We start from the raw sequence: 27,766 nt of genomic DNA on the forward strand, positions 1-27,766 counted from the left end.
ACTTTAAAAAGGTCACCCTGATGGCAATCTGGAAGGGGAGGCATTGGAGGCAGGGTTTTGTTTTTTTAACAAAACTATTGCATAGTCTGGGTGAATGATGATAAAGTCCTAAACTATGACGATAGTGGAAAGAAAAGTATGGATTTAAGTTATTTATGAGTCAGAATTATCAGGACATAGTGACTGCTTACATATGGGTGTAGTAGCCAGCCTCCAAGATGGCCCACTGAAATCTTCGAATTCCACCTGTGTAGTCCCCTTCCACAGTGCATCAGGGCTGGCCTGTGTGACCAATAGAATATGGCAGAGTGATTGTATGTTACTTCTGAGGTTAGGTCATAAAAGACAGCATGGCTTTTGCCTTGCTCTTTTGGATCACTTGCTCTGAGAAAGCCACCTCATGTTGTGAGGACTTTCAAGCATCCTCATGGAGAAATCCATGTGGAGAATAACCTAGACTTGCTGCAAACAGTCACTGCCAATTTGCCAGGCATGGAAGTAAGCCACCTTGGCAGTGGGTCCTCCAGCCCCAGTCAAGCCTTCAGATGATTGTTGCCCCATCCCATATCTGGGCGGTAACCTCATGACAGACAGGGAGCCAGCCCACCCAGATTAAGCTACTCCTGAATTTCTGACACAGAGAGACTGTGAGAGATAATAAATGTTTACTGTTTTAAGCCACTAAATTCTGAGGTTAACTTGTTACATTTGTTATGCAGCCTAGACAACTAATACAATGGGGGATGAAAGAGGAGAAAGCAATGAATACCTGCAAGGCTATAATTTAGAAGACTGTGTGCCTGAACAAGCAGCCAGGGTTGAGGTGGGGGAGATGGTGAGTTCAGGACCTGTGTTTGCCTGGTTTGTAGGATATCCAAGTGGATATATCCATAGGCAGTGTTTGTTCCTCGCCCCCAAAGGCCTACAAATCCTTGAAGACTCAGTTCAAATGTCACTTCTGTGAAACCTTTCTGAGTTTCTAAGGCAAAATCTATCCCTTCCCACACTTATTGCACGTTTTTATAGCAAATATGCATCACTTTGTATAGCAATTATCTATTTGCAGTTATTTGTTTACATTTGGGATCTCCATTACATTGGGACCTCCCTAAAGGCAAGGACTGTGATATTCAGTATTTTTTGTATCATCGTCTGGTGTGTGTGTGTGTGTGTGTGTGTGTGTGTGTGTGTGTGTGTGTTTGCCCTGCACATAGGGAGCCTTCATTAAATGCTTGCAAAATAATAATTTTGAGGAAGTTGGTGCGTGTACCCATTTCCCCATATATTTACCCTTTTAGTACAGATGTGGGCATTTGAGTTTTTGGAGCAGCTGGAGCAAACTCGTCACTCTAGATCCTGGAGAGACATCTTCCCCCACTTCCGAGGTAGAACTCCCACCTACACCTGGGTCTAGCTCCGCCTCAGCCTGGGTTAGGCGTCTCTCCCCTCAGCCCCGCCTCTACTCAGTTCCGATTGGCTGTAGGAAGAAAGAGGCTTGGCCATTGGTTCCTTCGCGAGGGGGCGGAGCCAGGTTGTGTTTCTTCCCTCAGCTGTAGGCCGAGCCCCACACAGCGGCCCCGAGTGGGGCGGAGGCTGGCGGCGCTGTGGCCCTGAGCTGAGGCTGCAGGGCGCGCCGCACCCGCCGCCAGGAGGAACTAAAGATGCTGGCTTTTGCCGCGCAGCCCCGCCCGGGTCCCGGGCCGCCTCCGGCCTCGCCCTTCCCGCTGCTGCTGCTGGCGATGCTGAACGGCCCGGTGTTCGGCCGCGTCCCCCGCTCGGTGCCCAGGACTTCGCTTCCCTTCTCCGGTAAGGAGCGGGCGCCCACACCCACCACCCCCCCCTTACCCGGCGACTGGACCTGGGGCCCCTCAGCGCAGCGCTTGGCGTTCCGCGCCGCCCACGCCCGGCTGGGACCCAGGCGAGACCCCCACGCTGTGCTGCCTCGCCGCATCCCCTGCGCGGGCCTCGCACCTCCGCTCCCGCGACACGCCCAGGCTGCTCCAGCGGGCCCTTATTCCCAGAACTGCAAGAGAGTTGAGTTCCTTGCCGTGCAGACTCAGACACTGAGGCCCAGAGAGGGAATGAGGGTTGCCCGAGGTCGTCCATTTCGAAGTTCCCTCTTCCTTTATCCCTCGTATTTCCCCAAACATACACCTGTGTCCATCATTCCAGTTTGAAGCCTATTCTGCTCTCAAACCCATTGGTCTTACCTTCTACTCCAGCCACGCATCCTGGTCCCCAGCTCAGCATTTCCATCTTCTCAAACTCATTTCCCTATTATCTATCCTCCACCCCGCCTTTCAGCATCCAAGCCTCTCACCCTGCTCACAGACCTAATCTTCCCAGTCACATCTCTGACACCAGTTTCTATCCTTCCATTATCATATCCACCTTAACTCTCCTAACTTCCTCAATGTTCCCTGCTCCCTCTACCCATTCCTTACACTGAATGTTGGTAAGCCATTCAATGAATTGATTTAAAGTTATGCTTAAATGATTTTTAAAGTCTTCAGAAGGACAAAAGGAGGCTTCAAAGGGACATGATCCCTTGAAGAGGTGTAGAAGAAGCTAGGGGATGCCACAAGGTTAAAAGTGATCATTAAAGTGATTCACATTTTACAGACTCTGCCGAGGTGGGCATGAGCATGGCCATGGATCTTGTTTTCTTCTCAGTGTGCATTGAGTGTTGGCACCTTGGGCTGACAGAACCAGTGAAGCCAAGAGTACAACCTGTTGGCAAAAACTCACAACTGGGTAATAGTAATTTAGAGTTTAAACTCAGACCAGTGACATATAGGGATGCCATGAATCCAGGAAGCAAACTTGTGGTCAGAGCCTGGGGTTTTGGTTTATGCCAGAGCAGCAGCCACAAAGCGAGTTGAGGTTGCCAGGCCGAGTTGATGTTCAGACATCCAGAGAGGTCTAGATGGCAAACAAAGTGAAGCCAGACTTGGGAATATAAAGGGAGGTTGGGTGATCCAGGGTTTATACTAAGCTTGAGAGGGGAGGCAAGATATAGCACAGAGATGAGGATGGGGTGGGTGGGGCTCACATCCCCACATCTAGGAATGAATGGGCTGGTGGCCATTCTACCATCTCGAAGGTACCTGAGCAGATGAAGCAGGTAGAACAGAGCTGTATTGGTACAGGAATAGGGTCCCCAGAGCCTGAAGTTGAGCTAAGAAGGTAAATTCATGCTAACTTATTTGTTATGATTTTTAAATAGATAAGAGTTTTGAATGCTGACATGAAGTTCAATAGATTTGGCCCAAACAGAACACATGCCTAAGGAAGGAGGAAAGGAACTATTTGTGAAAAATGTAGCATGTGCCAGGTGCCTTCCACATATTATCTCAATTCTTCCAATAACCCTGGTTGGTGGTGTTTACAGATGAGGAAAGTAATGCTCAAAGAGGGCAAATAACATACTCAAGATCATACAACTGATAAGTTGAAGAGCCACATTTAAACTCAGGCTGGGCCATTTCCAGAACACATGCCACTACACTATCTACCTCTTGGGTGGAATGAGGCAGGAGGAAGTCAAAGGGTGGTGGAAGACAGAGGAAATAGATTTCTTTTTTGTTTGTTTGTTTAATTTGAGATGGGGTCTCACTATGTTGCGCAGGCTGGTTTCAAACTCGTGGCCTCAAGCAATCCTCCCACCCTGGCCTCTCAAAGTGCTAGGATTGCCGGAGTGAGCCACCGTGCCCAGCCTAGGAGATAGACTTCTAATGTGTTGGTGAAAAGAGTGAGACATTCTCCTTAGAAGTAAAAAGAAGCTGCTATTTAAGTTATGATTTTTTTTTTTTAACAAGAAATTTAGGAGAGGAAAGTACTTGTACTGTCTATAGGTGTTTTCAAATTATATATTACATTGCTAGGAATAGAAATTACAGACTTAATATTTATGCTGTTATATATATATATATATTTTATATATATATATATATATATTTTGAGACAGAGTCTCACTTTGTTGCCCAGGCTAGAATGAGTGCCGTGGCATCAGCCTAGCTCACAGCAACCTCAAACTCCTGGGCTCAAGTGATCCTCCTGCCTCAGCCTCCTGAGTAGTTGGGACTACAGGCATGCGCCACCATGCCTGGCTAATATTTTCTATATATTTTTAGTTGTCCTGCTAATTTCTTCTATTTTTAGTAGAGACAGGGTCTCACTCTTGCTCAGGCTGGTTTCAAACTCCTGACCTCAAGCAATCCTCTCTCCTCGGCCTCCCAGAGTGCTAGGATTACAGGCATGAGCCACCACTCCTGGCCTATGCTGTTATTTTAATAAAGTGTTCTATTTTTATAGAAAAAGAATACTTGACTGGATTGTGTGTTAAATATTCTGGTCTCATAAGTTATATATCTCTGGGGAAGTGTAGATGGTTGACCTGACAAGGTTCTGTTTTTTCCCCTGATGGCTGCTAAATAAATGGTACTTGGAAGAAAACAAAAATTGGCCCCTTTGGTTTTGCCCTGTGGACTCAACACTTTTGAAGTGATGGCTGATACCACTCTCTCCCCTACCCCTCTCTTCCTGCCAGAGGCTGACTCCTATCTCACCCGGTTTGCTGTCCCTCAGACATACAATTACTCTGTTCTCCTTGTGGATCCTGCTTCCCACACACTTTATGTTGGCGCCCGGGACACCATCTTCGCTTTATCCCTGCCCTTCTCAGGGGAGAGACCCCGCAAGGTGAGAGATGAGAGTAGGACAACCCCAGACCCCATAGCATGTGATCAGATCTATGGTTTTTATGGGCAGGGGAAGGGTTATAGTAACTAAAGATGTAACCGTGGGGGTGGTACGAAGGAGTGAGTTGGGGGAAATGGACAGGGGGAGATGGCCCACTTCATTGTCTCAGCTGAGGGTGGTTGAGGGTCATGGTGATGGGGGAGGCTATGAGGGACGTTCATGATGATAGGGAAGAGGCCATAGTGACCTGGTTTCAGTGGGCAGTGGAATCATTAGAATTACAATGTTCTAGGGGAATAGTTTTTAAACTTTTTTGACTACCCATTGGTAAGAACTGTACAGATTGAGTATCCCTAATCTGAAAATCTGAAATGCTTCAAAATCTGAAAGTTTTTGAGCATCAAAATGATGCTCAAAGAAGTGCTCATTGGAGCATTTTAGATTTTGGATTTTTGAATTAGAGATGCTCAACCCATGTGTATTCTGCAAATATTCCAAAGTCCAAAAAATCTGAAATCTGAAACACTTCTGGTCCCAAGCATTTCAGATTAGGGATACTCAACCTGTACTGTGTATTATGGCCCAGTATACAATTGTGTACTGAAAGAAACCTTTCTTGAACAATATCTACTCTCTAAATATGATACATTTGGGTATATTTCATTAAAAATAATGGTCTGATTTCACAATCAATTGTGATTTCATTACTCATTAATGGGTGGGGACCTCCAGTTTGAAAAACAGTGCTCTAGGAGGGCCTCTGAAGTTGCCAAATTGGTGGAGGTTGTGGAATTGTCTCATCTTCCCTGACACTGAGGGAGTTTGGGGGAGAATCTGGGTGAAATGGCCACTCCTCCTTTCTCAGATTGACTGGATGGTTCCTGAGGCTCACAGACAGAACTGTAGGAAGAAAGGCAAGAAAGAGGTAGGTGTCAAACTGGGCCCTCTTTTGAGTGTCAGTTGAGACCTCAGTCCACCCCTGACTCTGTCAGTTTCCTATCGTACTCCCATCCCAATGGGCCCAGGCAGGGACTCTAACACCATGCTGTCACCCATCATCTCCGATGTCAGAATTGCACCTAACTGTCCTGACACTACCTCATCCTTCCTCATACTTACTACTACTGACTCTCTCTAACCATCTCTGATCCCCAGGGTGAATGTCACAATTTCGTCCAGATTCTCGTCATTGCCAATGCTTCTCACCTCCTCACCTGTGGCACCTTCGCTTTTGATCCGAAGTGCGGGGTTATTGTGAGTGATGGGGGTGGAAGGAGAGGGAAAGGGAGCCTGCACTAGTGTGAATTACTTGGGGGTGGCCGTGGGAGGATGCGTAGGATTTTCTGTGAGTGACTATGAGGATGGGGCATGGTTAAGGCAACTGTCGTGCATGATAGGTATTGGGGATTAGAGGATGTCCTCATTAGGGTGGAGCTTTTGTCTGCCACTGAGGGAGGGAGAGGGAGGTTGTCCATAGAGGGTGAGGTGTACAAAGTGTAAAGAGAAACAGTTAAGGAAGTTAGGGATGCTGATTGGACAGGGGAGAAGGACAAACCCAGGAGAGACTTCAGAAATCAGTAACTTTTGTTTCCTTTGCCCTGTGTATGCTTTGTCTAGGCAGCCTGGATCCATTATTTAATCAATGCAGTTCATGGCTGTTTCTTCCTCCCATAGCATGTGACTGTCTCTCACCACCTTCCCCCACCTCCACTGCTGGCCTCATTCTGTGTGGGCTGTGACTCCGCTCTCATGGCTTCTTATGTCACTCCCACTAATGTAATACTTGCTTTTCCCATACTCTGGATCTTGCCTTCAGTGTGGGTACTCTGTCAATCACATTTTCTTCTAGATCCTGTTCATTGCTGCTGAAGGCCTGGGCATCACTGCCCTCAAACTCAGGCAGGTTTGGACATGTATACCCCTACTCACATCTAGGCTGGTCAGGGACACATGAGTCTCTGGGACTGGTGACTATTTTAGAACTCTTAGCTTTTTCCATTAGTTATATAGTAGTTAGCACTGGTCCTCTAGCAGCACACATTGGTGACAGGGCCCTGGCATGAGTCAAAAGTCTCACATGTCTCACAAGTGGCTTTCCCTTCTGCTCTGTGGAGCAATAGGAGGGAGTGTAGTGACTCCCTTTCTTGACTCTGATCCTTAACTGTAGATCTTGACTCAGAATCCTTGCCACCTGGATCTAGTCAATGTGTATCTCCAAATCCCTCTTTGTTACAGACCATTCTCGTATCTCTGGCTTAGGATGTGACAATTGTGTGCATGATTGATCCAGTCAGTCCCTCTGGGCTGCCCTTGGGGTTACTTGGACTATTATTGAGTCCTTTCCATAATGTGGACGTTAGGCTTCCTACCAGGCTTCCTACCAATGTCTGGCTAGCTCCCTCATCCTGGGAAGGTCTCCACATTCAGGATAGCGTGGAAAATCTCTGTATCCCATCAGGTAATGTTTAGAGTCTAGTTTCCCTATAGTTCTTACAAAACTCACAAGGTAGTGTTGGTACTGCTATTGCCATACTTGTCCTTTTCCAGTCTACACAGGCTCAGGGATTTCATGAGTATGAATACCAGAGCCTTGGCTTATAAACAGTATGATCATTCCAAGTTAGTCTCCTAGGGCCTTCCTTTCTTCCTTGTCTCTCAGAGATGGGACCCTGATGGTTGTTAGATAAGGTAGCTAGACAGTAAATATGCTAGACATACCTGTCAGGATCGGTGTGACTTTGACACCTATCTATTCTTCAACATCAGCAATGAAGAGTGAAGTCAGGGGTCTGTGACCTGCACTCCCACCAGTTCAGCTCTTTCTCTGAACCCTCCTATCTAACAGGCTTATGAAATAAGGGATCCTTCTTTGGTCAAGGCTTGTTTGTAGGAGCATATGGGACATAGCTCCAAAGAGGTCAGCTCTGTTAACCCTTCAAGCTACATCCTGAGTCTGCTGTATATATTTTTGGATGGTTCTCTTTTGCCTTTACCTGTCTTATCCTTCTTCCCAGCACCCCAAGTCCACTTGATCAAGTTCCTTTTTATCTTTGCTGAGCCTCTCATGTCCTAAACTGTTGACTTTGAGACTGTGTATAAACCATTATCTGAGAGCTTTGATCCAGGCACAGTAACTTGTTCAGAGTTGATGTGGAGAAAGTTCTTACAGAAAAGGAAGTTCAAGCACTGGATCTACGAGCTCCAACTGTGTGGAGTGCTGTCTGTCCTTCAGTGATGGCTCATCAGACACTGGAAGAAAATATTTTAATTTGTTTTGTTGAAGGAACTCCAGGAGTTAACAGATAAAAATATTAGACTTCTAGCAACAACAACAAGAACAGTGACAACCATTCAATCGAGTATCTACTCTGATGTAGGCTTGGCATTAGGTACTTTACATTTATGATTGAGTTGAATTCTCATCACCATCATGACGTTTAGGTATTATTTATTTCCATTTTGCAACTGAGGGAACTGAAGTTCAGAGAAATTAGGTGCTATGTTTAAGATGACATAGGTGGCAGAGGCAGAGCCACAACTTACACCTGGGTCTGTCTGGCTCTGCTCCACTATCCTGTCCTCCTAGTCCTGCCTGCAGCCCAGGAGACCTTATCTGGCTTTAGTTTCTTGTGGCATTTGATGTGTTTTATGTAACAGATACCATCTTTTTTTTCTTTTTTTCTTAAGCACCTGGGAGATGTCCTTTACATGCCTTGTACCCTTCTTGGTCAAGGCCAAAGGACCTGTTCCAACACCACAGCTCAATGAAGCCTTCCTATCCAGCCCTGGCTTTCAGCAGCAGGGACTTTCCTTTGCCCCAGCTGATTTTGAGAGATTCTGCTGACTGACACCATGGTGATACAATGAAGAATCTCAACATTCAGATAGAGAATGTAGTGGAGTGGTCTTGTCTCTTTTAGACCCCAGTTAAATGTCATTTTGACCGTACAGTAATCATAACCTATCTAGTTAATACGAAGCTTACTTTTTCAAAGGCAAGGAAGCTGGATGACATGATGGTGCTATTGGGGGAAACTGGAAGAGGACTAGTTTTGACATGCTGAGTTTTAGGGGCAGACAGGCAATCTCTGAGGAAGTCCAGCAGTCAAATGACCAGAGTTTGGAAAAGATCAGACTCAGAGAGTTTGGGGAATGATTTACATAGAATGTCTGGCTGGAGATGTAAGAATGAATGAAATCTTTGAAGGATATGTGGAAAGGAACAAGGATAGATCTTTAGGATACACATGTAGGAGCTAGAAAGAAGGAAATAGAGAAATAATAGATAGGAGGAGGGACTCCAGTAGGGTAGAGTTTCAAGAGAGTCAAGGAATAGAATAGTTCAAGGAAGGGAGTGAGTCAAAAGTACCAAATGATGCATAAAGATTAGAGAGAATAAGAACTGAGACAAAACTCATCCTTTTAGTCTTTGGTGAAATGTAAGGCAGTAGTTTTAGGCAAAGAAAACATAATTTATTTTCCAGGAATTAACAGGTGATCTGTTATAGAAAAAAGATAATTTTGAGAAGTAGTAGAAAATAACTAGGTTGGGCTAAAGAGTTTGTACTCCGGGCAATGGTGGGCCATTTTATCATTCTCTTGCTCAGAAATGTATTAGTACATTTTTGACCCTTTGCAAAACTGATCTGGGATGGATATTAGAATAACTTGGGAGTGGGGCTAGATAATGTGGAGAAAAGGAAGTTACTGCCATAGTTTAGGTACAGTAGGAAGGGAAGCACAGTAGGTATTAACTGTGTCTTTGGAGCACCTGAACGTCTTGGTACTCTCTCACCAAACTGCCATCTTTCTCCTTAGGCAAGGATACTCCCACTGCCACACAGTGAAATGCTATGCCTCTGTGGGGTCTTTCATTCCAGTAGACTCTTTTGACCTAGCATCTCCTCTGGGGGACCTCAGATCAAATGCAATTTTAACAGGCCTTCTTCAAGACTCTCTCAGTAAAATAAAACCTGTTTGCCATGTAGAGCAATCAGAATGGGCCGGTAGTATACTTATGTTCAGGGATATATATCTATGTTTCTACTCGAACTACCATGAAAGTAATTAGGCTCCAGCAACACCGTATGTCCACCCCAGTTTGTGAACTAGAGGTATCATGCCTGGCATTTGCATAACATAACTTTGATTCCCAGTCAGCCATGGTTAACTTTCCTGTCAGTCCTAGGTTGAAATCATCATTGATTTCCATTTTTAGATGTTGTCTTGAAGCCTCTCTTAGTGCTGGCTGTTAGACTAAGGTAACTTCTTGCTGGCCCTGATGGAGCTTTTGCACCTCTCATTCCTCACCCAGGTCATTCCGTCTGGTGTCCCTGGATGAGGAAGTTACTTACCTACCAAACCCCCAAATTCTGACCTGAGCTTCAGGTCATTCTTCATTGACTTTGCAGATTCTCTCCCCTCACTTGGATGTAAGGCTCTAGCCCTGTCTTTCATTCCTGGGGTGGGAGTAGGAAGAGGATGGCCCTTTGCTATCTAGGCCCCTGGGCTTCAAATGGTCCTCTATCAGCCTGTACTTTTCTTTACCCTTCCTAAGGGCTCCAGCCCTCAGGAGGCCTGCTTTCTTCCCTGGTCCTCCTTGTCCTGTAGCACATTCTCCAGTGAGTTGCAAATCTTACCATTCAGGAGTGTTTCAGAAGAAAGACCTGCCTTTAGCCTCTTAGTGTCTTCTAGGGCCATCCTGGGTGTTTCTTCATCAGGGCATGTGGGTGTTGGGTACAAGGAGAATTAAGGAAAGAGAGAGAAACTGATAAAAAAGGGGTAGCAGACATGGGAAATGCAGGAATGGGTGGGGGTATCAGGAATAGCTGACTGGGAAGATGGGGTTGGTAGTGGGGGGATGGAAGATGAATGGGAATTGGCATTTTCCTTCATCTGACCATCTGTGTAATTCTCACCAGCAACCTTCCTGATGACTCCTAAACCAATTGCTCCCTTCTGGTCTGTAGGATGTGTCCAGTTTCCAGCAGGTTGAAAGACTTGAGAGTGGCCGGGGGAAATGTCCTTTTGAGCCAGCTCAGCGGTCAGCAGCTGTAATGGCTGGTGAGTGGGGAGAGACAAGAACCCGGGACTTCTTGCTCTAATTGCCTCCTTCGCCACCCCTGATGTTGGAATTTCTGTGTCCTTTCTTTCCTTGGAATGTTTGTTACTCCCATGCCTCTTTTTAGCCTCTCCTGTTCTTCCCTGAGTGCCTGTGACCACTTGCTTTTCCCCACAGGGTGTTATTTTCTCAGTGTTCTCTAGAGATGAGTCCTCTGCACCTCTAGTGTGAGTGCTTTCTTTGTTAACCTCATTTTCTTTTCTCATAGTGTTTATTTTTTCTGTTTATAAGAGGAATCTAGTACAATGCATATTGTAATACATTTGGAAAAAGTATAAAGAACATAAAAAATCTTCTAGAATGGCACTGACCAAAAGAACTTCATGTGATGATGGAAAAGTTCTAGAGTTGCACTGTCGAATATGGTAGCCATTAGCTACTTTGGCTATTGAGCTCTTGAAATGTGACTAGTGCAACTGAAGGAAGGAATTTTAAATTTTACTTAATTTAATGTAAATAGCCCCATGTGTCTGATGTCTCCTATATTAATGTAGTTCTAGAATATCTCTACTTAGAAAAATACTGCTAATATTTTAGGATATTTCCTTCTAGGCTTTTAAATGTGTGTGCACACCCATATACATTCATGCACATATATTTTGCTGGCTCATCCTATGTTGCTCAGGGGAATCAGCAATGACTATTAAGTAAATTCCTGCTGTTGCTTCCTTTGAAGATGCTATCTACATTTGCTCAAGTGTGGAATGGTTCTATCACAGATGATGCCTAAACCCCTTCTGGGGAATGACTGTCTCATTCTTTGACATGCACACAGTGAACTGTTTTTGTGCTGCGTAGCCTGTATTTTAGGTCAGACCACTCCACATACACCCTCCAAATTCAGTGAAAAAAGCCAGCTATTTTCTCATGATAGTGTAAAACAAATAGGTTAATAGAAATTTTATGAGTATGTGTGTATTATAAAACTTTTAAGTGTCATGCTGGGTGGATACAATTTTGAATTTTGTCATGTAACTTTATATCATAGGCATTTCTACATAATTTAAAAATTATTTGTAAGAATTTTTAATGATATCATGTTACTCATTCTATGAGTATGCCATAAATTAATTAAACCATTCTAAATCATTTATATAAAGTTATTTATTTTACTTCAAAGTTTTTACTATTATCTGTATTGGTATAATGGACATTTTTGTGCATAAATTTTTGTCCTCATTTTGGGTTGTCCCTTTAAGATTCCTGGAAGTGTGTTACTACATCAAAAAGTGTGAACATTTAATGGCTCATTATCTGTTGCTAATTGAAACTAATTGAGCTTTTAGAAAGGGCATATCAATTTATGCCCTAAACCAGCAGTGAATGAGAGTGTTTTTTTCCCTCATATAAATTTCACCAGAATGCATTATTGTCGTTTTTGAAAAGTTCTTGCTATTTTGAGGTTAAAAATGGCACTTTGTTTTAATTTGTATTTCTTTGAATATTAATGAAATTGGACATTTCTCCTGGTTCTTTTTTTTTTTTTTTTTTTTTTTTTTTAAGACAGAGTCTCACTCTGTCACCCTGGGTAGAGTGCAGTGGTGTCATCATAGCTCACTGCAACTTCAGACTCCTGGGCCTAAGTGATCCTCCTGCCTCAGCATCCTGAGTAGCTGGGACTGCGGGCATGTGCCACCACGTCTGGACAATTTTTCTACTTTTAGTAGAGATGGGGTCTTGCTCTTGCTCAGGGTGGTCTCAAACTCTTGGCCTCAAGTGAACCTCCCACCATGGCCTCCCAGAGTGCTAGGATTACAGGCGTGAGCCACTGCGTCTGGCCCCGTAAATGTCTCTTGAGTCTACACAATTGTTTATCAACAGAAATGACTTCTCAATTGCAACAATCTAAGATAATCAGTTAAGGTATTTTTTTTTGTATCAAGCAATAATCTTTAAGCTTGTGTGACCTTCTGTGAGTAATTTCTCTTTGTTTAGTCAGCAAGTGAAATTCCATAAATAAGATCATTGTATGACAAAGTAGAAAGAATGTTTTCAAAAAGGTTTTACATCTTTTTTTTTTTTTCAGATAATAAAATTCAGGGTTGCCTCTCAGCTGATAATTGGTATAGATGATCAGAACTCATATACTAATGGTTTAGAATGGTTAGCTTCAGTTAACGTAGATCCTCTATGTCTCTAGCTGTCTCAGATCCAAATCACACCCAATCTCAGTATTATACATTTTCATCTGCAGTTCTTACTTTACAGGGATATAATTTAGAATTTTTCTATGTCTGACATAAGTGCCAGTATTCACACACGGGGCTTTCAATATTGATCCATTATGCCCTGCTACGCTTTGTTTTGCAAATAGCAGTGTAGAAAATAGTGTTGACATTGTATAAGAACTAGAACCAAAATTCCCAGTATAGGATCTATAAAAATGTCCTTAAGAATAATAGAGGTATTTTGAAATTAAAAAAAAGAGCTTTTAGTAATGAAAATACTATTAGAATATAATAGGAATATTTATTTAAATTATAGAAATTACAATTTGCATTGTAGAAAATTGAGAAAATATAGAAATGTATAAAGAAGAAAGTGAAAATTTTGTTTGCAATTCTAATCACTATTGTTTTGGAGTATTTTGAGTATTTTCTTCTGTGTCTATGTGTATGTGTGTAGTTATGATAAAGTGGAATTATGTATATTTCATTTAATATTGTATAATGAGCATTTTCTCATAATAGAAATTGTTTAATTTTTCAAAACATGATTTTTAGTAATTGCATACAATTCCATCATACAGATGTAGCACAATTTAATTAGTCCCATATAATTAATTATACATTCAAATTTTAAAATAAATGATTGCTTTTAAAAATAATGCTACAGCAAAAATCCTTTTACATAAGTTTTAATGTGAATCCTTTACATGAATCTAATTAATTGTGTTAAATATATGAGTCAATCCAAAAAGTGGAATTGCTAGGTTGAAGGGTGTAAAGATTTGAATGTTGTAACGATTTGGTGCTTGATGGATTTGGACAAATTGTCCTCTATTTAGTCCCACCAGCATGATGTGAGGTCCTGTCTCATTGTACCCTCATCAGTCCCAAAGAATATAGTTAATAAACATACAGGGATTTCCTCCAAAGTCCAATTTGATGTATATTTTGATTGGCATTTCTATAATGAGGTTGAACAGTTTTTCATGTGTTTATTGGTAGTTTATCGGTATTTCTTTTGGGGAAGGCCTCAGAAATATTGTTTTCAAATATGACATTTACATATACTGCACTTAGATAAAATTAACAAAATGATCTGTGTCTTTATTTGCACTACTCAAATTTGGAAAAATGTGACTATTTTGACAGTCATGTTCACATTAGCCTAAGAACATCAGTGATTCCTTCTCAGTCTCCTTGATAGGCTCTTCTGCTCATTCTTTAAATGTGGGGTTCCTTTGACTTCCACCCAAGAGCTTCTTCTTTTCTCACTCTCTGTAGTTGTGATGTCAACTAGCCTTGTGGCTTCCGTTTCCACTGCATTCTGATACCTCCCAAATCTGTATCTGCCTCCCAGGCATTATCTGGAGGTACAGAACACATCCAGCCGCCTTCCAGACGTCTCCACTTGGATGTCCCACAGGAATCTGAAAATCATGTCCCAAACTGAGCTCATCATCTTCACTCACCTTCCCCAAACCTGCTCCTCCATCAGTGTTCCCTCTTCTGAGTGCATAGTGCTGTTACTCACCTAAGTACTCAAGCTAGAGATAGCAGTCAGTTGTTTTGGTCCTCCCTGTCACATCCTTTAGTAAATAGGGCTTTTATTAAGAAGAGCAGAAGCTTTTGCGCTTTCTCTTTGGGAACCCATCTTGTGTTTTTATCATCTGCTTTCAGCCTCATTGCATCTTGTGATTAATGCATCTGCCAAGGAGCACTGTAAACGTTCCAGATGCACTGGGTGCTGGCAGCATTTTGGGACCAAACCTCCCTCTTAAATCTGTCTGTGTCTTCTCCAAGATTAGCATTCATTCATTGAAACAAGACAGTTATAGAAATTCTACATGGCCAACAGAAGGAAAGGTAAACACTGCATCTCCAACTATCTAATTATATCCCAATAATAGGATGGCAAAAAAAAAAAAAAGATATCCACCTGGCTCAATACTTAAAGAAATGGAGAATATTAGAGTAGGAGCTATCTGTCCTGAAAAACATTTGACCATGAGAAGAAAAGGGAGCAAAAGAGAAAAGCCAGGCCATGTCTAAAATACTCCTTTTGAAATTAAGTACAGATAATTCGTGTTGTAAATCTCCTCTAAAAGTGAGCATTTTGATACTAGAATGGAAATTTGAAACCCCCAGTATAGTGAAATATTCACTGCCATGACACATAGCCTAGCCTGTCAGTTTTGGGTTGCTAACACATTTGGGAGGCCTATGTTCACGGGCTTTCCAGCTAGGCTAGTAGGGATGGATATATTTTCACACATAATTGTGATTTTTCTTTGGCTATGCCTTTTCATCTTTTATGGCTTTCAATCTGTTTTTTTTTTAAATTTCTAGCATGAAAATATCTTAATTTGGGGAGGGTTATGAAAGTAAAAGATGCTGAGTACAAAAATATTCAGCAAATAATCTTTCCCATGCCCACACGTAGACATACATACTTTAGAAAATAAAAATAGGGTTGAATTACTCTGGTATTTTTTTCTAACCAGCTTGTTAACGGAATTCAATGCCATGGGCATCACTGTCTTTTGCACATCATCTTTTTTTGCCAATGGCACGTGTGTGTTAAAGTTTACTGACTTGATCCATTCAGCGATAATTTGCCAAACAACTGCACATTCAGAAATATTTTATTATTAAGTACAGCACAACAGAATATTTGGAATTGAGAGTGTTCTGGAGAATCTAGGACATGTGGTGATCCTGTGGACTCCTATCCTCATGACTACCGTGGTTGCTGTTCCTTCTTGCGTGTGTGTGTGTGTGTGTGTGTGTGTGTATAACTGTGTTGCAAGCCCCTTGGTACTCTTGGAGCACCTGGAGCCCTGCTATTTCCTCCCACAGTGTCTGTTCCCTGCTGCTGCCCCTTATTGTCAGTGATCCTCTGCTTTTCCACCCTAAGTGACTGTGCTCTCTTCAGCATTTCTGGGCTCCGGCATTGCTGGCTTCCCCATCAATCCCTTAGGAAATTTTGGGACCCTTTACCTCCATCCACCGCTGGGTCTTTGCATAGCTATCTTGTGGTCCTTTACTGTTTCCAGAGTGTTTATGATTGTTTTCCCCTGACCCTACACACCAAGTCATGCACCTGAAATATTCAGAACTGTCTCTTCTACCACATCTCCTCCATTCTCAGGGTATCCATGACACAGCTTCTGCCAGAGTTTTGGTTTTAGAGTGTTCTGGGTACCACACTGTCAGGGAAAATTTTCAGTCCATCTCTGGCTTCTGTATCAACTTTTTCAGCTCTTGGAAGTACAGAAGGTTGGCTTATTTGCTGCCATTTGCTGCCAATACTTGGTTTTTCTGTCCTGAAATTCTCTGGAAGGGAATGGGATGTCATTTTATAGCCCTCTGCTTCTGGTAGTGAATCAAGCATATGGCCCTTTAAGGTTTCATAAGGATCTGTAACTGATGTGTATTGAATGCTGCCCGTGTGCCAGGGCATAGGTAGGGCTCTGTATTTATCTCATTCAACCCTCAGTGCTACTCTGAGTGGAAGGTGAAATTATCCCTATTCTACATTTGAGGAACCCAAGGCTTAGGAAAGTTAATTTTCCCAAGATCGTACTACTAATAAGTAGTCAGGATCCAAAGCACTTGGATTCTTTTCACAATCACAAATGGTAGAATGTTCTCCCCTCCCCACCCTACAAGGTTTCCAGCCCTCCACTGCTGCCCTCTGAGGGCTCTGGCTGTTTTGCTGTGCACAGAGTGTTGTTTGTTTGTTTTTTTTTTTTCTCTGTGCTGGTTCTCTTTCCAGAGCACCTGTGACCCCAGCATGATTGCCCTTCCCCCCAGGTGGCCCCATGCTCTAATGCTTCCCGCAGCGTGCATGAGCCCTATGGCTCTGCCTGAGTTTTGTGTGCCAGCTTCCTGGCATATCAGTCTGTCTTGCTTCTCAAGCCCCTCTGACTTGATCTTCTCGGTTGCCTTGGTAGCTCTCCCCTTAAATGGTGGTGTTCCTTGGTGCTCTCTTCTCGCTTTACCTTTCTCCCTGTCCTGACTTAAATATGAGGTGTGATGACTCATAAATTGCTGACTCTGGCTGTGTTTCCCAGGCCTGTCTCTTTCATTGCTTTCCAGTATTTCTGACTGGTGTCCTGAAGGCACGTTAACATTAGCATGTCCAACAACTGAACTCACTCCTGCTCCAACTGCCCCCTTTATGGGCCTTCTATTATTTCCTGGCTTGGTTAATAGTATCACCATCTACTATCGTCAATCTTACAAACAGAAACCTTGAGAGACATTAGTTTACTCCATTCTCTCACATGTTATATTTAATAGATTTGCAAATCCATTATTGGATTTGAATCTATTACTGGGTTCTACCTCAAATGTATCTCCCAAATCCAGCCGCTTGATTTCCTCTGCCCTTGCCTTGGTTCGGGCCTTCCACTCTTGCCTGGACTGTGTGAATGGCCTTTTAACTAGCATTATCTTCTTAAGAAACAAAACCAATTATGTCACTCTCCTCCTCCAAAACAAAAAAACAAAAAAACAAAAAAAACATCTCTGCAGTTTTACTCTTACCTGAAGGGTAAAGTCCACATCTCCTGGCATGGCAGAGCTGACTCGTCACAAATGGGTGCCCATCTGCCCACCTCTGCAGCATCGTCTCTGCACACTCGCCCTGCCTAGCAGCCCTCTCTGCCTCCACATGCCTGACCAGGGCTTCCCTCTTCATGGCTGGCTTGTCTTCCTCACTGACATCCTACTTTTACTTGGCAAATTTCTTGCTCTTCAGGCCCAGCTCAGATGTTGTCTCTGAGTTGCTGCTCCTCTGGGTAGTTGTGGCTGGGTCCCCCACATCTATTAGTGCCGCCTCCTGGTATGTGATTACACGCTTGTCTTCCTGACTCAAATGGGAGTTCTTGGGGCTGGCAATATGGTTAGCACCTGGCAGGGTGCTTTGTATATAGCAGGTGGTGAAGGCATGCTGCCTTGTTATCTCCAGAGTGCCTGTGCTACTCAACACTCCCCTAGGGTGTTCATGACCTTCTACCACCCCAATTCACTTTCTTCCTACTCGTGTCTGAGCCCTTGGCAGTGTTACTCACAGTGGCTGCAGTTTTCTTACATTTAGCCACATGGCTGTACCTCCCTTCCCTCCCAGAGTGTCTGTGATTTCTTTTCTCCAATCCCTACCATCCCTAGAGTGCCTCTGCCCTTCCATTGCATCAGGAGGGCCCATTCCTCAATCCTCCATTCCAATTCTTGGTTGCTTCCCTGGCTATCTGTGAAACCTCCATTCATCCCCTAGGCTGTTGTCTCTGAAAGTGAGGTCCTGAATCATCCACATCAGAATAACTTTTATTGCTTGTTTGAAATGCAGGTTCAGCCTGTAATCCTAGCACTCTGGGAGGCTGAGGCTGGTGTGCCGATTGGATCAGATTGTTTGAGCTCAGGAGTTTGAGACCAGCCTGAGCAAGAGTGAGACCTTGTCTCTACAAAAAATAAAAATAAATAAAAATAAATAAAAAATAGAAAGAAATTAGCTGGACAACTAAAAATATATAGAAAAAATTAGCCGGGCATGGTGGCGCATGCCTGTAGTCCCAGCTACTCGGGAGGCTGAGGCAGAAGGATTCCTTGAGCCCAGCAGTTTGAGGTTGCTGTGAGCTAGGACACCACAGCACTCTAGCCCGGGCAACAGAGTGAGACTGTCTCAGAAAAAAAAAAAAAAAAAAGGAATGGAATACAGGTTATCTACTGAAGGAGAATTACTGGGCCCCGGGCCCAGGGCTGAGAGCCCAGGAATCTGCATTTTAATCAATTCCACAAGGGAATCTAGTATACCCTAAAGTTGTGACTTGTTGCAGAGCAATGTGCACCCACTAATGTTCAGAAAGAACACTCGTTCCCTCAGACATTTACCGGAGTGGGAGAACTGAGGTAAGATTAGGACATGCTGCAGAGCAGCCCCCCTCCTGGAGAGTCACAGTACAGTAAGCATATTATAGGGTTACTGAAACAACAGCACACCCCAAACAAATCTGATTTCCCCTCATACACATGAACGTTCCTGCACAGTTTTTCCTTAACCCTGGTCTCCCTGACTGCCCTGGAGCAGTTTATTTCCATGTTTATTTACATGCTGTGATACCTGTGATGTGCTCAGCAGTGCCAGGCACTCCATGGGTGCTCAGTCCCTGAGAGTCATTGCCCTGCTTTACTCCCTGCTCTGCCTGTGACCTCTGTTGCTTCTCTCAGTGGGCCCCTGACAGCCCATCTTTTCTCTGTCGCTCTGCAGGGGGAGTCCTCTATGCTGCCACTGTGAAAAACTACCGGGGGACGGAGCCGATTATCTCCCGGGCTGTGGGTCGTGCTGAGGACTGGATTCGGACAGACGCCTTGCCGTCCTGGCTCAACGGTGGGGAGAGGGAGAGAGGGGTCCTCTGGGGACAGAGGGGTGGAGGCTGGGTGGCCCCAGGCTGTGTCTGTGGGAATCTGAGGCCACTGGTCTCCCCAGCCCCAGCCTTTGTTGCAGCCATGGCCTTGAGCCCAGCCGAGTGGGGGGACGAAGATGGAGATGATGAAATCTACTTCTTCTTTACGGAGACCTCCCGAGCATTTGACTCATACGAGCACATTAAGGTCCCGCGGGTGGCCCGTGTTTGTGCGGTGAGACACCCATCCTGGCTGTCTGTCTGTCGTCTCCTGTTCTATCTGTCCTCCTGTCTTCTCTCTGGGTGTCTGTCTTTGCATCTTTCCTCTGTCTCCTTTTTTCTCTGCCTTGGCTTCTTTTCTGGAAGCTTGAGGAATGTGGGAGGGGGGCTCTGGCCTCTTTGACCCCCACAGTTACCCTTGTGACACACTGTCCATAGGAGGTGGAGTAGTGACAGACTGTCCAGGCCTTAACTTCCTGCTCCACCACTTGCTGCTGCTGTGACTCTGGGGAGGCTCTTTAGCATCTTTGAAACTCATCTGTCAAACGAGGATCATAATGATGCCTATCTATAAGGGTTGTTTGAAGACTAAATGAAGTAACTTACGTAAAACACTTAGTACAGTACTTTAAAAGTGCACAGTTAACTCAGTCACTGCCATGGTTATTGTAAGCTCATTATGGCCACAGTTACTCTGTCTGTATCTCTGTCCTTGCATTTCTGTGCATCTGTCTCCCCATCTGTCTGTGTCTGCCCTGAAGTCAGGGAGAACAGTTGTCTCAGTCTCTACATTCTTTGCCCAGTGTTGGTCTTCTACAGAGAACCTCCCATGTGCTTATCCCCCCAGGGGGACCTTGGGGGCCGGAAGACCCTCCAGCAGAGGTGGACGACGTTTTTGAAGGCTGACCTGCTGTGTCCAGGGCCTGAGCATGGCCGGGCCTCCAGTGTCCTGCAGGATGTGGCTGTGCTTCGACCTGAGCCTGGGGCAGGGACCCCCATCTTTTATGGCATCTTTTCCTCCCAGTGGTGAGGGTCTGGGTGTGGAGGAGAGTTACAGGTGGGAAATATGTAGGGGTGGTGCAGCGTCAGTACTGTCTACTCCAGAGGGGTGCACACTTCCTCCCTTGGCTGCATGGCTCCCTGTGCGTTTCTTGTGGGTTATCTCATTTGGCAAGTAATGAGTTGCTGTCCCTAGCTCCCTCCAGATAGCTGGCTCCAACCTGTTACTCTCCCAGGGAGGGTGCTGCCATCTCTGCTGTGTGTGCCTTCCGACCACAAGACATTCGGACAGCGCTGAATGGTTCCTTCAGAGAGCTAAAACACGACTGCAATAGGGGACTGCCTGTCATGGACAATGATGTGCCCCAGCCCAGACCCGGAGAGGTGAGGGGACTGGGGAAGATCTTCATCCCAGGCCTGAATTAAAGAGCTGCCATTAGAGCAAGAGCTCCACTAAGCATCACTGACATTTCTTGTTCCCTGGGAAACTCTGTCACCAGCTCTGTATTTCCTCTAGTGCATCACCAAAAACATGAAGCTCCAGCAGTTCAGCTCCTCTCTGTCCTTGCCTGACCGTGTGCTCACCTTCATCCGGGACCACCCGCTCATGGACAGGCCAGTGTTTCCAGCTGATGGCCACCCCCTGCTGGTCACTACGGACACAGCCTATCTCAAAGTCGTGGCCCAGAGGGTGACAAGCCTCTCAGGGAAAGAGTATGATGTACTCTACCTGGGGACAGGTATATTTAATAGTCAAGCAGGTTGCCCACTCAATGCACACAAACTCTTATCACAGAGAGGGTCCCACAGGTGTCAGAATCCCAGGCACAGGGACAGTTATGTCATTGTTTTTGCCTCTTACCTGCCTCCTAGACGATGGACACCTTCACCGAGCAGTGCAGATCGGAGCCCAGCTCAGTGTCCTCGAAGATATGGCCTTATTCCCAGAGCCACAGCCAGTGGAGAACATGAAATTGTACCATGTGAGTTTTAGATTTTGGGGAGTCCAGTGGGGAGACATCTGAGTCCAGAGCCAGTTTGTGACCCTGAGGTCTGGGAGATCCAGTGTATTCCCCTTCCCCACTTCTTTTTGTAGGGCTGGCTCCTGGTTGGCTCCCGTACCGAGGTGACACAAGTGAACACAACCAACTGTGGCCGTCTCCAGAGCTGCTCAGAGTGCATCCTGGCCCAAGACCCTGTCTGTGCCTGGAGCTTCCGGCTAGATGAGTGTGTGGCCCATGCCGGGGAGCACAGAGGGTGAGTGTTGCTTCCTGGGTCTCTTGCCAGTTGTGCCAGGGCTCTGCCCCGTCCATATGTCTATCTGTTACTCATTTCTTAATGCTGCTCTATCTCTGTGTGTTTTCTTCTCTTTTAAAGTCTGTATCACTTGTATGTCCTGTCAGTCTGTACTAACTCATCTGTCTGCCCATCTGGTGCTGCCTTGTTAATGTCCTTGCCTTTCTGCTGGACCTGCCTTGACCATGTGACTGACTTCATGTCACCATCTCAAGTGGACACTTCTCAGTTTTCATCTTACAAGAGCTCTCAGCAGTGTTTTCACAGCTGTCCACTCCCTCCTTTCTTGAAATACTCTTTCCTTCTTGCCTTCTGTGACTGCATTCTCCTGTCTCCCTTACTGATTTCTTCCCCATCCAGCTCTTGAATGTTGCTATTCCTCAGGGTCAGCCCTGGGCCTCTTCCCTTTACACTTCCACACGCTCTCAAGGTGATTTCATTCCCATTACTTTCAATACCATCTGAGTGCTGATAACCACCACAAATGTTTCTCTAGTTGAGCTATAGAACTCCGTATCCAGCTGCCAACTTGATAGTCCCCTTGGATGCTTCACAGGCAACTCAAACTTAGCAGGTCTAAGTATGCTCTGCTATTTCCTCTTTCTCTCACATGCTCCTCCTGATTTTCCTCATCTCAATAAAGGGCCCTTTCTATATCCAGTTTCTCAAGCCAGAAGTTGCCCACATTGTATTATAATTTGTATTTATTCTAGCTGCAAAACATTCTCAGCCCACCCTTTTCTTTCCACCTCTGTTGCTACCGCTGTAGTGCAAGCCATCATCCCTTCTTAGCTGGACTAATCTAATAACGATTGGCCTTCTCTTGCTCATTTTGGTCTCCTACCATTCATTTTCTATTCAGCAGGTGGCTTAAAAGCATATGTCACATTGAAGCAAATCCCTGACATCATATTCATCTTAAATATTTCAGTATGTATCTCTATCAGATACGGACTCTCTTAAGAAACATTTTATTGTAGGAAATTTCAATGAAATTCAAAAGTAGAGACAATAGGATAGTGTGTTTCCATGAATCTGTCTCTCAGATTCTGTGGGGTATGTGTATATGCCAGTGTCCTGGGTTGGTACTTCTGTACATCCTATCTTCCATATTTCAATTCATACAAGGGAGAAAAACATAGACTATGAGGTTCCTGTGGCTACCGCTGTACATGTGGTCTCCCATGTTCCCGCTCTCAGCTAGACCAGTCAACCTTGGTTTTACCCAGGAAGCTTCCCTCTATTCATACCAGTCTTTGAGTTCATTTTAGGGACCTTAATTCATACTGAGGGAGTTCACACTCAAATAGAGTCTGTCTTTGATTGAGGCTTTTGTGTGTTCTGTCTTGCTGTCCCTCTGTCAGACAGTCTACCCAAGTCCTGGAAGTGGCAGAATCATGTTGTTTGTTTGAAACAGAACCATGTAAGGTGTGTGTGTGTGTGTGTGTGTGTGTGTATATAAAATAGGCACACACACACACACACACACACACACTGTTGTTGAGAGAGAGAGTTCTCTGTGAGACAAACAGCTTTTACGAAACAGAAAGTCTTCTCATTGACCCTTGTGCAGTTTTGATTAGCTTTTACAGAGAAGAAGTTTGTTCTTTCTCTTAAATAACAGAAAAAAACCCCTATAGTTTATATATTCTTTTCCAGAGAAATCTTGTGGTTGTGGACAACCATGTACATTTCGTAGAAGGTTCCCATGTTTCTTTTAAAGCACCGTCACCAAACATATTTTCAACAGACCTAGTGCCAGTTTAGCTCTCCATGGTCTGCTAGAAATGTGTAGAATCTGACATGGCAAATGTCATGAGGAGTGTAAGAGGTACTGGGGAAAAATTTGGTGATGAGGAGAATGTTGACTAATCATTCCAGGTATTATTTCCAAGATGATGGGAGATTGTAACAAGTATGTGAATGTTCAGTGGTACTGCGGAGGGTAGAAGGGAATGTTGACACTGGATTTACCAAGCATTCCCTTCTTTATAGGCTGGTCCAAGATATAGAGTCTGCAGATGTCTCTTCGTTGTGTCCCAAAGAGCCTGGAGGTCTGTATGATTTAGGGAAGTGTGGGTGGAGTGCATGGAAAGGGGCCAGAAAGTTGTCCATTTGGACCCACTTTAAAATTTGGATCCTGGAAGATAGGGTAGCCAGTGACCCAGGGCCTTTCCCTCATTGGGAATCCCCTTTTTAACTTTGTCCCCATGGCCCCTTCTCACATCTGATATCACCCTTCTTTTCTCTCCATCACAGCCTCAGCCTATAGCCTCACCACCTTTTGTGCCTTTGCTGTCTCTCTGCAGAATACCCAGTAGTGTTTGAAGTTCCTGTGGCTACAGCTGCACATGTGGTCTTGCCATGTTCCCCAAGCTCAGCATGGGCATCCTGTGTGTGGCACCAACCCAGTGGAGTGACTGCACTCACGCCCCGGCGGGATGGGCTACAGGTGGTGGTGACCCCAGGGGCCATGGGTACTTATGCCTGTGAATGTCGGGAGGGTGGAGCTGCTCGCGTGGTAGCAGCTTACAGCTTGGTATGGGGCAGCCAGCGGGGGTCCCCAAGCCGGGCCCACACAGTAGGGGCTGGACTGGCTGGCTTTGTCCTGGGGGTTCTTGCAGTATCCCTGACTATCCTCCTGGTTGGTCGGCGTCAGCAGCGACGGCGACAGAGGGAACTTCTGGCTAGAGACAAGGTGGGCTTGGACCTGGGGGCCCCACAATCTGGGACCACAAGCTACAGCCAAGATCCTCCGTCCCCTTCTCCTGAAGATGAACGGCTTCCCCTGGCCCTGGCCAAAAGGGGTAGTGGCTTTGGTGGCTTCCCTCCACCTTTCCTGCTTGATCCTTGCCCAAGCCCAGCCCACATTCGGCTAACTGGGGCTCCTTTAGCTACATGTGATGAAACATCCATCTAGATCCAGGCAAATGACCACCAGTGTATGAGTGATCACTGGAACGGAGTGACCACTGAGATGCCAGGGGTCACAGGGCCTGGAAGACCATCATAGCCTCTCAGTTCTCTTTGAGTTTGAGTAATCACTTGGATTCCAGTGTCTGTCCTCTCTGGGCCTGGGGTGGGCTTGGGGCCAGGCCTTTGCCTGATTCCTGATTCCCATGAGAGATCAGAATTTCTCTCTGCAGGAAATTGGGACTCCCTCCCACCTCTGAACACCTGGTGACCCTTCAGCCCTGGCCCCTATCTTGATTACGTTAGTTTTGAGGATGGGGCAGAGGACACAGCCATGATTTTGCTTTTTCATTGGGTCCTGGCCAGAAGGAAGAGCCATAGAGGTGGTTGGGGACTAATGTGCACTGAGTCCTCATGGTGGTTTTGCTGATTCTCCCAGTTTGTCTGATTCTCTGTGGGGAGTGCATGATCCCCACGTTGCAGCATAGAATCTCTGCTCTGAGATCTCCCCCATCCCAGTTTTCCTTCTCTGTGAAAGAGTGTGTGTAAATACCTGGGTATTCATAGGAGACCTGGCCATGGTGCATGAGTGACTGGGCCAATGCTTTGGGGTCCTTACGGGGGGTAGGAAGAGGGAAGGTTGGTTGGGGGTATTGCCTGAAGAACTTCAGACCCTGTAGCCAGTAAGGGAATGGCCTTCCTTTCTAAAAGGAAACAAAACACTGCCCCTCTCCCCATTGTCCCACAATCCTTCTCCAAATTTGAGTAGAGAAAAGCTCCCAAAGTGACCTTCTGGGTGGGAAGGGCAGCAGTACATGTGACCTCATCCTTCTCTTTGTTTTTGCCCTCTGGCTGCCACCACTGCCATGCTGCAGCTGCTTTCTCTGGCTGGAGTGTAGGCTGAACCCCCTCTCCTTGGCTCCCATTAACAATTAACTTCATGACATTCTAAATATTAGGGGATAACAAAAGGGGAACAGTCATAGGAAATACAAGCAGCATAAAGATGGGTTTGCCTCAGTGACTTTACTCAGGGTGACACCCTTGCCCTAAAGCAGGAGTCCCCCACCTGGGGTCCATGGACTCCCTGAAATTTTATGCAAAATGTCTATACATGTGTGTCTGTATTTTTTGGGGGGAAGGTTTTATGGTTTTCATCAGATTCTCAAGGCCTTAACAAAGTTAAAGAACCACTGCCCTGAGGTCACCTCACTTTGGCCAAGCTAAGATGGTGTCACTCTGTGGTAGTTCTTGCTGGTCTCACCCTGCCTGGAACAGAGTTTGAACATTGGAACAGGATGACTACTGAGATGCGAGGGGTTGCTGGGCCTGGAAGACCATCATGGCTCCTCAGTCTTCTTTGAGTCTGACTGGCTGTGGCCTGTCCCTGGACTTGTAGCTGCTGGAGGCCTACTTGTTTCCCCAGTCCCTGGAAGCTGGGCTCTATGCGTATTTGAACACACCATCAACTCTTGCCAAATGTCAGGACCTCGTCCTGCTTGACAACTCCCACGTGCTCTAGGCTTCTCCTGCTCAGTCCCGGTGTTGGCCTGTGAATGTGCCTCATTCATCCCTGATGAGGAACCCCTTCAAGCTTCAATGAATGATCCAGCCCTTCCCAGTTGAAGTTTTCTGCTCTACTTTCCTTGGCAGCAGCCTGTGAACTACTCAAAAGAGTCCCCTTGGGTTTGGAATTATTGGTGGCTTTGCCACTAATAAGTATGTGATCTTTGGCAAGTAATCTAACCTAGGGACATCAGTTTACTCATCAGTAAAGTGGGGATAAGAATACCTACCTCAGGGTTGCTGCAAGGATTAAATGAGAAAAGTATAAACAATAAAGCACTATCCATACCAATAGATGTTGTTATTGTAAAAATTGGCTTATTTTGCCATAATTGTATAACTTAGCCACATGGTAACCATGACACATGGAATCACTTTAAGCCCCATTCAGGAAAAGGAGGGTCATTGCCTCATGGACTTTCTGCTCTGGGTCATCTATGGTCAGATCTTAACTGCCTGTTTTTAGGTTTTGGGAGGCAGATCTGTGCTTGACCTTAGTGACCTGCTGGTCCCTATATGTGGAAATGGAGGAAGGCTCTGTGTTTTTTGGTTTGTCCTCACTTTAATCCTACTCACCGGTTATGAGTTAGCTCCACTTTGGGGGATGAAGAGAGGTGGTGTGATGTCAGAGGGACTAGAGTTTCTGTGGGGAGTGGGGGATAAGAGTTCTTCAAGGAGGGGAGGGAGCAGATCACAGTGGATTTGGGGCATATGGTCCTTGGAAAGTGGCTGTGCTTGGAGGAATATGGAATGAAGAATGTAGAAAACATGAGGAAGGATAGGAATAGGTATGAAGACAGCAGAGTAACATCTTGCTGGAAAGTTTAAGCCCCAAGAGTGAGTGATAGCACTGGAATGTGAAACCAACTCCCAAAGAAATAGTTTGAATAACTGATGGCATCATCTTTGGGCTGTGGGGGTATGGGACGGGAGGGGGTCTGTGCACAAGGGTGCTGAAGAAGGGTTGGGGCAGACCAAGGTCATGCCCCCTGTGTTCTTTCAGGAAAGATTGTTAGGCTTCTGGTAGCCAGGGACTGGCCTGGCCTTTGCACATTACATCAGCCACGAGGTCGGGGCTTGTGTTTGTGTTTACCTCCAAACTGTCAAGGTTGCCCACTTTCTGGCCCTCATTCTCAAATTCCCCTCTGCTTTTGGCTCTGGTCTCTGGTCCATAAACTGTGATTCTCAGCTCGTCACCCCTAATCAGTGTTCTGTTGCTACCACCATGGCCTCACTGAATGCAAAGATAGAAATACATGCTCATTATTGGCTCTTACAAGCCAAGCTTGCTCCAGCACAGCACTGGCCCTAACCCCAGGAGTCAGGTCCCAGGCATTCCTACATCCTTTCCCAGGAGTCCCCCAGTTCCTGTCCTCTCCCCAGTAGCCCCACAAGTTGACTGGTAGCCTAGTGATGTCAGGAAAGGGCTCCTTTTGGTACCTGCTGGGCCCTGACTCTCCTGGCTGCTCTGCTGCATCAGAGGGGACCAGTTATGGCCACAGCTGACTACTCTTGGTCAGCTGGGCACATATCCTCTCCTAAGGATGTGGGAATAAAACTTGCTTTTTTAATTGTGGCAGAGGCAAGGTTGGAATTTT

General features: G+C 45.3%; 1 protein-coding gene across 3 annotated transcripts; it reads left to right on the plus strand.

The window, feature by feature from the left end:
* Positions 1-1,517: 1,517 nt before the first annotated feature.
* On the plus strand, positions 1,518-26,462 carry SEMA4F (ssemaphorin 4F). 3 transcript variants are annotated; one of them, XM_045549934.1, is made up of 14 exons: positions 1,518-1,806; positions 4,550-4,701; positions 5,567-5,626; positions 5,857-5,955; positions 10,671-10,764; positions 19,259-19,378; positions 19,478-19,629; positions 20,242-20,420; positions 20,630-20,777; positions 20,911-21,133; positions 21,267-21,376; positions 21,490-21,650; positions 23,685-23,743; positions 23,999-26,462. In XM_045549934.1, the coding sequence occupies exons 1-14, from the start codon at positions 1,662-1,664 to the stop codon at positions 24,607-24,609; spliced, it is 2,313 nt and encodes a 770-aa protein (XP_045405890.1). In that variant the 5' UTR covers positions 1,518-1,661; the 3' UTR covers positions 24,610-26,462. The 3 variants fall into 3 exon arrangements, with proteins under 3 accessions (XP_045405890.1, XP_045405891.1, XP_045405892.1); XM_045549935.1 differs by lacking the exon at positions 5,567-5,626 and having other exon boundaries at positions 1,588-1,806; XM_045549936.1 differs by lacking the exons at positions 4,550-4,701; positions 5,567-5,626; positions 5,857-5,955; positions 10,671-10,764 and having other exon boundaries at positions 1,588-1,806.
* The last annotated feature ends 1,304 nt before the right edge of the window (positions 26,463-27,766 follow it).

The sequence above is a fragment of the Lemur catta genome, chromosome 4 (genome assembly GCF_020740605.2).
Source record: "Lemur catta isolate mLemCat1 chromosome 4, mLemCat1.pri, whole genome shotgun sequence".
Lineage (NCBI taxonomy): Eukaryota > Metazoa > Chordata > Mammalia > Primates > Lemuridae > Lemur > Lemur catta.

Bases quoted from the DNA above. Each gene is read 5' to 3' on its own strand.
- SEMA4F (XM_045549934.1), top strand. From the start codon at position 1,662: ATGCTGGCTTTTGCCGCGCAGCCCCGCCCGGGTCCCGGGCCGCCTCCG. The intron at 20,778-20,910 runs GTGAGGGGACTG...TATTTCCTCTAG, and splicing joins CCCAGCCCAGACCCGGAGAG to TGCATCACCAAAAACATGAA. The intron at 21,651-23,684 runs GTGAGTGTTGCT...CCTTCTTTATAG, and splicing joins CATGCCGGGGAGCACAGAGG to GCTGGTCCAAGATATAGAGT.